The sequence below is a fragment of the Aptenodytes patagonicus genome, chromosome 12, assembly GCF_965638725.1.
Source record: "Aptenodytes patagonicus chromosome 12, bAptPat1.pri.cur, whole genome shotgun sequence".
Classification (NCBI taxonomy): domain Eukaryota; kingdom Metazoa; phylum Chordata; class Aves; order Sphenisciformes; family Spheniscidae; genus Aptenodytes; species Aptenodytes patagonicus.
The window spans coordinates 4577000-4588905 of NC_134960.1; the positions used below are offsets into that span (position 1 = coordinate 4577000).

The 11906-nt window shown below is 38.1% G+C and overlaps 1 protein-coding gene across 2 annotated transcripts in view; it reads left to right on the top strand.

The window, feature by feature from the left end:
* Nucleotides 1-11409, top strand: part of SMAD5 (SMAD family member 5) — a 28159-nt gene extending 16750 nt beyond the window's left edge. For both annotated transcript variants that reach the window (XM_076349617.1, XM_076349616.1), the window contains exons 2-7: nt 1437-2049; nt 3281-3532; nt 4740-4859; nt 5510-5731; nt 8249-8505; nt 9452-11409. In XM_076349617.1, coding sequence (XP_076205732.1) covers nt 1647-2049; nt 3281-3532; nt 4740-4859; nt 5510-5731; nt 8249-8505; nt 9452-9595 — 1398 coding nt within the window. In that variant the 5' untranslated portion in view covers nt 1437-1646 and the 3' untranslated portion in view covers nt 9596-11409. The remainder of the gene's footprint in view (nt 1-1436; nt 2050-3280; nt 3533-4739; nt 4860-5509; nt 5732-8248; nt 8506-9451) is intronic.
* The last annotated feature ends 497 nt before the right edge of the window (nt 11410-11906 follow it).

Here is an 11906-nt window from a genome sequence, read left to right on the forward strand (position 1 = left end):
AGGGATGGTTGCTGTGTCTTTGGCTGATGATGCTTAATATATGGTTCTGTTATAGGAAAGTACCCATCCCTGTGTCTGAGCTTGTAAATGTGCCTAGACACCTAGAAAAGCCTTATCAGATGACTTTTAGTTAGTCAAAGGTGGGAGGGAAAAACCCCCTTGATTAAAGGTAGCAATGTAAGAGAATCAGCACAGAGGTACTTAAATCTTGCTTCCCCCCGCCCTGCTTTTTCTCTTAATGTTCAGATTTGGTGTCTCGGGGTATGTTAGGTGTTCTAATTCACCACGGTTTATCAAAAGTTGAGAGACAATGTTGTTTGGCAGTCTCTGTAGCAAGAAAGGAAGCATCTTTTGTTATTGACATCCTTTCTCTTAGCTCTGCTCTTGCTTTTTGCCAGCTGCTCATTGTCTATACTTGCTTATTTAGTATTCACAAGGGATTTTACAAGTTCTTATCAGTTCGTTGCCACAGCACATCATTTCCTCTTGTCATCATTACTCCTTAAATGGGGGGGGGGGGGGGAGGATTTGCATTAGAGCTGGTGAGTGGTAGAAAACACCACCATTCATGAGCGCAGTTTGAGTTGCACAGTGTTGTTCTGCTCCTCTCCTTTCTGAGGCAGTTTGTAGTAAAGGTCACATTTCTAGTACTTACTCTGCCATGCCTTTTCCCCCCTCTTTTTCTGGGGAAAAGAAAAGTCTTTTTTTGCCAACGGCTAAAAATATCCAGTGCCTCAAATACTCTTCTTAAAAGATATGAGGAAGTGCAGCATAAAAATAGCCACAGCTGAAAAGGTTGACCACCTTTCTGAGTGGTGGCTGGGGAGGGGTTGGTTTGAGGTTTTTATTGGGTTTTTCTTTTAATTGTTTTTGGTGTTTTTAGTTATCTACAGCTTCTTCCTCATTTTTTTTTTAATACTCTTCAAAAAGCATGGGGTACCTAATTAGAGCTCAAGAGCAAATAGATGCTTTAATATTTTCTCCTTTTGGGAAATAAAAGATCCATTTGAGCAGCTGAGTACTTCTATGCAGTACTGGCTGTGGAACTACTGGTTCCACCATGCCTCTTCCCTGTTTCTTCAGAGCAAGTTTAAGTCTTCTGGTAAAGCACTGTGATAGGAATATAATACCAGTTTTGAAACATATTCCCCAAGCATGTCTTCTGAAGGAAACTCACAGATTTAAGGAACGTTGTTAACAGAAACCATGCTGTCCCTTTGGTCCCTTGACTGTCCTTTTTCCCACTAATCAGTAATGCAAGAACTGGGGACTCTGATCATGTTTTACTTTATTTAGCTTGGGGTGAGGTCTTAGTACTTCTGGGATTTTGTTTTGGAACAAAATCAGGTGCAATGGCTAGGGTGGAAACAAGCATTCTTTTTGTTTTACCACATTCTTTACTTGTTTACTAATTATTTGTTAACTTATCTTTTTAGTAGAACTAAATTGGTGGAATCAATCATTATTTCTGATGTGAAGACTTCATCACTGACATCTGTATGTTCATTTGTCAGCCTCCAAGAAATAATACAGCTCATCAGTGGCGATAACTGCTTTTGGTGTACACAGACATTTATTTGAAAAAACAAATAAACAAAAAACCCCAACAGACAAAACCCAATAAACCTTTTGAAGACTTGTGTCAAATGACGTCAATGGCCAGTTTGTTCTCCTTTACTAGCCCAGCTGTAAAGCGTCTGTTGGGCTGGAAACAAGGAGATGAAGAGGAAAAATGGGCAGAAAAAGCTGTTGACGCTTTGGTAAAAAAGCTGAAAAAGAAAAAAGGTGCTATGGAAGAACTGGAGAAAGCCTTGAGCAGTCCAGGACAGCCCAGCAAGTGTGTTACTATCCCCCGCTCTTTAGATGGACGACTTCAAGTTTCTCACAGAAAAGGCCTTCCCCATGTAATTTACTGTCGTGTTTGGCGTTGGCCTGATCTACAAAGCCATCATGAGCTGAAGCCATTGGATATTTGTGAATTTCCTTTTGGATCTAAACAGAAGGAAGTCTGCATCAATCCATACCACTATAAGAGGGTGGAGAGCCCAGGTATGTTTGAACATGGCTGTCTAAAAACTGAACAACATCTCCAGGAACCACCCTTGTTCACTCCCTCCTCCTCCAGTACTGCAGAACAAATTACATTGGGTGTGTGGGGGAGTTTGGAAGAGGAATGTTCAAAGTGTACTTTTCTGGTGGGGTTTTGGGGAAGGTGTGTTGTCCATTCTGTACTAGCTGTTTTTCTTTGTGGTAAATCACACTTTTCCCACAGATCTCTTAAGCCTGCTACCCTTAAAGTTAGTGGCAAAGACTTCATTTATAAGAAAATAGGAGAGTAGTAATCAAAAGACTTCAGTTTCTTTGAGAAACGTGTTTAAAAACCGCAGTCCTTGCAAGGAGGTTGGTAGCCTTCTTTCAGGGGCTTAATATTTCATCAGTGAGTTACATGAATTGAGGAGATAAAAAAAATATTCTAGGATGCAGTGTTGCCCACTTGATTTCCCATTAGCAGGCAGCAGAGCTGAACAGAACCAAGAGTGATGATCAGTTAGAGCAAGGTACCTACCAAATTTGTGTCAGGTAGCAAGTCTGCTGTTAAGGCATGTTGCCATGGGAGAAGGTGAGGAGGATTGTGGTTACGAGTGGGAGAGATGAATTATGTTGCTCTGGAAAGTATAGTGAAAAGTTGCTTCCGTTGTTCCACAAAATGGTTGTAACTCTACTGCAGACGGCTGAAGTGCTCTACTGTAGCACTTGAATTCCAGACTCCAGCACTCTTGAATTTAAAAGTTATGACTCCAGCTTGGCAATAGTTGTATATTGTAGTACAGATTTTGTTTGTCTTCAGTGAAAAGGACTATATGTAACTATATAGTTTGACTATAGTAATATAGACTGTATTTCCATTTTTACTGATTTGGTAACGTACACATACAGCGAGTCTTGCACTTCTAAATCACTACTTTGGTACATGCTACATGTGGACTAAAATAGGTCTTTGTTAAAATAGGTCTGCTTCCAGTTGCATGAAATTTAAGTGCATTTCTGCTCTGATTTTTGTGAGAGTAAAGTTTGAGTCTTCCATGAAGTGCAACGTAAAAAAACAAAAATGAAGGAGAGAGGATGGCGTAAAGGCATGATGATGAATCCCCTGCTCCTCTTTCCTCTCCAGCTAGTGTTGAAATTTTCATGATGAGCCACGTTATTTGTATCTCTTTCCTTCTATCTCAGTTTTTAATCTAAGTTTCCCTGTTTTTTGTTTGTTTTTTTTTTTTTTCAGTTCTACCTCCAGTGTTAGTGCCTAGACATAGTGAATTCAATCCACAGCACAGTCTACTAGTTCAGTTTAGGAACCTAAGCCACAATGAACCACATATGCCACACAACGCGACATTTCCAGATTCTTTCCAGCAACCCAACAGCACTCCATTTTCCATTTCGCCAAACAGTCCTTATCCACCTTCTCCAGCCAGCAGCACTTACCCAAGCTCCCCAGCTAGCTCTGGACCATCTAGTCCATTTCAGCTACCGGGTAAGTACAGCCTAAATGTCAACTTAATAAAAATAATTGAGATGTCACGTGCTGTTGTGACTTACTACCTCAGGAATTTGTGATACTTGCAATAAATTGCTTTTCTACTTACATTTTAGGGGGTTTTCTTCCTAGTTTTGTCACTGGTCAGAGTTAATTGTTATAGTTTTACTTTTCCAAATGTTTTTTTCATGGATACTATAGTGGTGAGTTATTTTGCACGGCTTCAATGTAGAATAACTGATACATACTTTACAAGAATATCTAGCAATGAAAAGAAAGCAGATGTAAGAGACTGAGCAAGAAGTTTATCGATGTCTTTCTCTGAATAAAGACACGTGGTATTTAACTGGAAAAAAAAAAAGAGCAAATTTTTGATAGAACTTAACCGATTTGCGTGAAAATAGGGAAAAAACACCAACTGATAGGGGCAAAGGAAAGAAGCCTTATTGAGTCTGTCTGGTTATTGGTGTGGTTTATAAAGCCAAGAAGTTAATAGATGAAAGAATTTATTTTTCCAGTGGCTCGGTGGCCTCATCTTTGTTCTTTCTGGCTGCCCAGTGCCGCAAAAAGAGTGTCCATTCAGTGGGTTATCCCTCTTGGATAAGGACTGTGATCACTGGGACAGATGCATTAATGGTATTGGGAGGGAATTTCTGAAATAGGGGATAATAGTGTGTTGGTACGCTGACTGCTGTGCTGAATGGAAGAATGCAGAGATCCACGCTTTTATAATAAACTCAGCCTACAGAAGCAGCAAAAAAACCCCTGGTTTAGGCCTTCGTTATGCTACGGCAAATAAAGTTATTTTGTCTACTACTTCTTTCTTTTTGAACACGGAGAAGACGGTAGGCAAGAAAGCTAACGTTCATGTGGGGGGGGAAAAAAAAAGTGGGAACTATAGTCATTTTGCCCAGGAGTGCAGTTGTTAAAGAGAAAAGGCAAAAAGAAAAAAGCTCATTTCTTAGTTTTCCTCAAGTGTCCAACCTTGCTATTAGTGCCGTAGGTAAGAATCCAACTATTGAGGGAGGTTGCTGTAAAGACAGCTGGCTGGGTTGTCTTCAGGTTACTTTGAAAATGGGTCCAAATGTTTTAACATCTCTTGTTCAAGAGTATTTTTGTGTGTTTACAACTTTAGAATGAATAAATAAATACTCTAAATTGTTGAGGTTTACTCTGGTTTATTCTTATTTTTTCATGTTTGTAGCTGATACTCCACCTCCTGCATATATGCCCCCTGATGATCAAATGGGGCAGGATAATTCTCAGTCTATGGACACAAGCAATACAATGATCCCTCAAATCATGCCAAATATATCTACCAGAGGTAAGTTGTAGAGTATGGTGTAAAATTAACATAGTTTTGTTTCTTATAACTCATGACCAAATAGAACGAATAACTTCAAATGGCGCAGTAAACCTTGTTGACAAGTGGAAACACTTCTCCAAGGCAAAATGGGGCTGTAGCAGAAAGAATTGAGAAATAAAACTTGCCTCACTTATTTGCATCTCTTGCTTTTAAAGCCTCAGGTGCATAGTATGGCTTACAAGAAGTTGAACTTTTTTTCATTTCTCAGAATTAGTCTTTTCTGCTACCTTTGCCTGCTGTTGGAATTGTATATGCACAAAGGCTCTGAAAATTGAGTCCCAAAATATCAATTAAAACGATTTTTTTTAAAAGTGGACAGAAGAATCATGTTTCACCTGATACCACATAGTCACCTATGGTTTTTTGTGTGGGGTTTTTTTTGTTTAATATCAGGCTTAAAATAGGAAAATAATTATAAAATCAATGGACTAGCTAAAATGCATTAAAGTAAAAATCGTTAAGATCTCAATCAGGACTGTTCTTGCCCATCATAACTGTTGACTAAGCTTTTAGTTATCTGTTGATATTTTGGAAGGCCTGCTTTACAGTTTTAGATTTAATATTTTAACATTTATGTAAACTGGTATTTCCATTTTGCTTATTTTCAGATGTTCAGCCTGTTGCCTATGAAGAACCCAAACACTGGTGTTCGATTGTGTATTACGAATTAAATAATCGTGTTGGGGAGGCTTTTCATGCATCTTCTACAAGTGTCTTAGTAGATGGGTTTACAGATCCCTCCAATAATAAAAACAGGTTCTGCTTAGGTTTGCTCTCAAATGTTAATCGCAACTCAACAATTGAGAACACTAGACGACATATTGGAAAAGGTAAAGCTTAGTTGTGTTACGCATGATTAAGAAGCTAAGTCCTTGTTTTTTTTTTTTCAACTTCTGTATACTGCAACAATGGTTATTCTCAGATAGGAATAGTAGAAGTAATCTGTGATATATTATCTACCTCTCCAGTATCTGAAGACAACTTAGGCATAGTTTGATTCTAGTTAGTCTAGGAATTGCATGCATTTTTCTTTAGCGCTAATTTAAAAGATTAAATATTACCTCTTCCTTACCAAACTGTGTCGTCATAGGGGCTTGTTTGTTATGGTTAATGACAGTCTGTATGTAGAATTTTGTGTTTCAGCACCGAGAAACATATTGCAGGACTTCTGATATTCTGTGTTATATCTGTTTCTTAAATCAAATTCTTCATACCACTTTACAGTATATCAAAGATTATTTTTATTTTGTTGTTCATGCAAGGTATTATGCTGCTGTCTACAGTATGCTCACATATCTTGCATGAGTTGGCAGCAGGACTTTGAAGTGCTAATGCAAAACTGCAAGGGCTCATTTGTCTGAGTGAATCCATGGGGTGTGTATGTGCGTGGGAGGGATTCCTGGAGACAGCAGGTTTTGCAAGATCTTCTAGTTTTCCCGTACTGTTTGGCTGATAGTACGTACAGATGCACGGTTTTCATCCGATGGAATGTGCTTGGATTATCTTACAACGTAGTACTCCTTTTCTGAGTATCTCCTTTTTTGTAACTAAGTCCTGAGAAGAGAACCCCATTTCTATTGCACATATCTAGAGGCCTTTTTAACACCTAAGATCATTTGGTACAGTTGGTCTTGAGTTTTGTTTGTTGAAAGTCACTGTTGCTTGTTAATATATCTTCAAGACCCATCCCTGTCCCTTAACAGTCTTTTAATTAGAAACTACTATAAATACAGGAAAAATTTGCAGATAATCTGGAGAACACGAGTTATATTAATATCTCTTGGAAACTTGGCTCTGCAATGCTGTTGTCCGAGAAAAGTAAATGTTATAAAGGGGAACAATTGATTTCTGGGGTGCAGGTGGTTTGTCAGGTTCTTTTGTTTTGGCTTACCCCTTTCAGTGGTACTGGCGGAGAAATCTTGCGCGTCTGGTCAGAACCGTAACAAGGATCCAGCATGTTGTAGAATGGTATTGGCTGCAATAAGCTTTAAAATGGCTACATCTCTAATACTAATTATTAAACTAAGACTTTGCTTTATGGTAACAGTTCTGAGAACAATTAAGATTGTTTTGGGATAAAATACTATTTATTTATGGCTTTTGTTTGGAAGGTCTTGGGTTTTTGCCTCCTTAAAACTACCCAATCCTATTTGCTAAGCTTTTTTCTGTAGAAGTGTTGCATTGCAAGTGTAAGTGACTTCTAATTGTGCGTTGGATTATTTTTGAAGTATCTGTGTTCTTCTCAGACTGTTACATTAGCCAGCTCCCCTCTTCAGAGATCTCTCGGAAGGTCTTTACTCAAAAGAACTTAGCTAGCAAGTGGTGGTCTCTGTCTTTTTAAATGAACAGGGTTGTGTTGTGAAAGTGCATTCTTGCCCACCCCAGATTTTCTGATAGCTGCTTGTAGTTGATGAAGCCAGTGGTTCCTCTGTTTAACCTTCATCCTGCCTTAGTCCCAAGTGGCTCTAGCAATGTTCACAACAGTTGCTGCTGTCTGAAAGATTAACTTGCATCTGTTGACTTGCTGCAGCCTCATCTGGCAAACCACGGGATGGTCTGCAGTGGATTCGCAGGGTATTGCAAGGAAGACTTAAACTGAACTCTGTCCCAACCATATAACAGTGCTGGGTGGGGGAAAGGGAGAAGATCTGGGAGAAGGCAGGCGAGTATCTCAGCTGAAGTAGCAATGAGAATCTGTGTTTTGATGCTGAAAGGGTCAGCTTTTATATATTAATTTTTAGTGAGTAATAGTGTTATACAGGCTTCAGAACGTAAAGGGAGGGAAGCAGTTACGTACATAGCTGAATCCAGGCAGATGTGATAAATCTAGGGGCTTTGTTGATTTTAAGGTCTGTAAAGCCTGATGGTATTTAAATTGTGCAACTAATTTGACTTAACTCTCCTTTTGCTTGATAAAATACATTGAAAATCAGAGCAGACTATGGATATACGTTCTCATTCTTGTCTATCACTGCCTGTTCTCCCAGGACACTTATTTCTGTTGGAATTGCCATAGGCAGAAGCTACCAGTTTTATAAAACTGGAGTTTTAAAATCCACGTAAGTTCTCTAGGAAAATAGCTTGAAATAACTGTTGATGTGTGGCAGTAGTTTTTTCATTCTATTCTGTAACTGATGAGAGAAGGACATCTAGTGGCTGATGTATAATGAAGTCTGCTGTATTTTGAAATGAGCAAGTATGTTATAGTGTGGGCAAAAGAGCTTTTCTGAAAAGCTCCTCAAACAGAAAATTTACTGTCTCTGATTTCAAGGGGATTGTATTAAGTACTATATTTTTGGGGAAGGAAAAAAGGAGTAATTTGAAACACTTTTATCTTTGTTTTCAAGGAGTTCATCTCTACTATGTTGGTGGGGAAGTCTATGCTGAGTGTTTAAGTGATAGCAGCATATTTGTACAGAGCAGGAACTGCAACTACCACCATGGCTTTCATCCAACAACTGTATGCAAGATTCCTAGTGGATGCAGTCTGAAAATTTTTAACAATCAGGAGTTTGCTCAGCTTTTAGCTCAGTCTGTCAACCATGGATTTGAAGCAGTATATGAGCTCACCAAAATGTGCACCATTCGAATGAGTTTTGTAAAGGTAAACAAATTATTTTGGGGGCATTTAAATTTATTGTGGATTTGGGTATTCAGCAGTAGTTACATTAGCACCGTAACAATGTAGCAAAGCTATTCTGACCTGATGTGGTGGTTCTCAATGATAAGTATGTTGAAAATGGTTAATTTGGGGAGAGGGAAGTCAATGCAAGAAAAGAAGAGCACAGATTGCTGTATTGAATGTTTAGTTACTTCAGTGTGCAGGACAGGGATTTGATCATTGTAGTTGCTATAATTTTATTAAAGGAGATTGGAGCTCATGCTCTAAATTTGAAGGAACAAAGTGAACTACAAGACCACTAAAAAGAATGTGAGTAGAGAGGAGCGTAAGTGATTGCAGAAAAAAATTGCAACTCCTTCAAAGATAATGTTTTTTAAAAAATTGATTATGGAAAAAAGACATGATTTGAATTTATGAAGTCAAACTGTGCTGTTATTCTCACAGTAGTGTTTTCTCAACATTGTTTAATCAAGATGCAGTCTGTTTCATATTTAGCATGGAGTCTAGACTTGGACCTTCCAGGTTTTTTTTGCATCTTGTCCAAAAGATGTCTTGTTCGTTTTGTCAATTACGATAAATACTGCTCAGTTTGAGAGTGTGGAGGATAGGGAGCAGGAGGGAGAAACAGAAGAGAGATGTGGCCATAGCCAGGAGTCATTCTTGACTCAGCAGTGCGCTCCGCAGAGGAGCTCTTGTAGTCGCTCCAAGTCTGTAGCAGACAAGACTTGATTCAGGCTTCCAGGTGCAGCCTCCGGGCTGCTCCTTCCCAATCTCAGTTTTTTTCCTTTAGATAAGAACTGTTGCTAGATTGTGAGTTACCTTCAGATAAGTATCTTAAAACATGATTTCCTGCTTCTTGTTAGTACAGTTATTTTGAAAGACAAGCGTGTTCTTAACTTGGTGGATAACATTTTGTTCATTTTTATAGGGCTGGGGAGCTGAATATCACCGACAAGATGTCACGAGCACTCCATGCTGGATAGAAATTCATCTTCATGGGCCCCTCCAGTGGCTGGATAAAGTACTTACACAAATGGGTTCTCCTCTTAATCCCATCTCATCTGTTTCATAGTGCTGAAATTTTGTCTTCAGCCTTATTTTTAGCGAACTTATTCTAATTCTAGAGAAACTTCCAGTGTGGATACTGTGAGCTATATGGAGAATGGATCTTACGGTTTAACTTTTTTTTTAAATCCCTTTGTGACCAATTCCATTGTGTATAGCTAATCAGTTTTACATTTCAATTTGTTCTTGTGATGCTTAAGTGACAGTTGAGCCCTAAGGGAAAAAAAGTCTATTGAAAAATTCAGAACACTTTTCCCCTCCTTCAAGTAGAACTAAACAGGCATATGTCTTAACTGGAAAATTTTTTTAGTTTTGTCCTGTAGGGACAAGAATTATGAAGACTGACTTCAGAAAATAAATACATATCATAGTTTGGGATTTTTTTTAACGTTTATGAAACTGTTTGAACATGTGCAGCTCCAGCTTGCAAGCTGTATTTTTAGCGTAGTTTAACATCTTAAGGTTGACATCTGTCATAAGCAAAATTAGACTTTATTACGGCTAATTTGCCTCAGATTGAACAATGTGATTTTTTTTAAGTGTACACATGAAATATACTTTTTACAAATATTGGAGTGGTGTAAAAACACTTGTATTGTCTATTGGAAAATGCTGTCATAAACACACTGTATATTAATGCAGAATAGCGGTTCTTAGCCTTTTCCCACTTCAGTTTTGTAATAGCTCTTTTAACCACCGTTTTAAATAGTAATTGATACAAGGTAAACATCTTGCACGTTTCTGGAGTAGTAATTCTTGTTTTGCTTTGATTTACACTCATGCCGTTTGGATTTGGTTGCCAAGGCTATTTCTTTTTAGGTACCCTTCTCTATTTTAACATAAACACTACTATTTGTAAATAGCAGTGCTTACTACTTTTTGGAAGGAATAAGTTTTTTGTTTTCTTTTTGGTGTTCTAGCTGTTTATTTTGCCTGTCTGGAGTTGATCTGTGTTAGGCCTTTTAATCTCTCAGTAGACATTACGCAGTATTAGTGATTACACTGTATTTAATTCACTTTCAGTATGAGTTTGAGTCTCTTTGAAGACTGTGAGTGGCTTAGCAAATTAGTAACTGAATGCAGAAGCTTTTACTTCCAGATCATGTAATTTAATACAGACCTGTTGGTAATGACCAAAAGTAATCACTTCTTTGTAGCCTACATGAAACAGTGGTCTTGATCCTGTCCCTGATGGCAGGTGTTCAATCAGAAGACTCGTAACTGTAGTTGGCAGCTTGATGGGATTGAAGGACTGCATTAATATGATGATGAAATTTCTCTCTCACATGTAAAGAATCCTGTTGCCTGTGCTGTTGTATTACTCAGTAGAGAATTTAAACACTGTACTAAACACTAAAAGAAATCAGTTAACGTATGCATACTTTTCCCCTTTAAATAATTAAAAAAGGAGGCTGAAAGAAACATTCTAAGAGAATTAGAAGTGAATTATATACAAAATTTCTTTGCATGCCGAAAAAGACTTGTTGTATTTTTTAACTTCCCACCCTCCTTTTACCCTTTCCCGAACACTTCTTCAGAAAAGGGTTCAGTGTTTGGGGGAGAGGCTGAAAACTCTAAAATGCAAATACTTATTAAAAGATGTGTTGCAGTTAATTACTGCAATCCTGAGACATTGATTGCTTACACAAGTTCTTGTGTCGTCTGTTGAATGACAGTTTCTGCTCAAATGTGGAAATCATGCATCATATGGTACCTAAGTAACAAATGATCTTAAAGGAATAAAATTGTTTACGTGTCATTAAAATGTTTCTTATGAAATGCCTTAAAGGAATAAACTGTAACACTTCTGCAGAACCCTAATGTTCTCTTGTACAGGAATTTCTATATTACTTGGTGTTTTGGTTTCTTTGGGTTTTTTTAAGCAGTTTCTCAAGTGTGTTTAAAAACAAACAAGTGCATCTTCAGGAGAAGGGGAATAACATTATTTGCCGCTCACCTTTGGGTCTTCTCTTTCATTTTTTGCAACTGCAACCCACAGATGGTTCTTTTGATCGAATAAGATGCGAAGTTGGTTGGCCACAGGATGAGGCTTCTATTTTCTTCTCCCTGGGCCTGACTTTTGTCGAGTTGCTGAATATGTATATTTGACACTACAGGATTTTTTTTGTCTTGTCTAGCTTTTATAATAAATGTCATGGCACATTGGATTAAGGAAAGATCTTAGCTGTAGGTACAAGATTTTACTTTATCCAAAATGTTTTTCACCTGGCTTCATCTCTGTTCACTTGTATGTTTAGATGTGGCCAACTAAATGACTCAAGAATGGGTGCTGAAGTGGGTGTTCGTGAGCCAGAGCT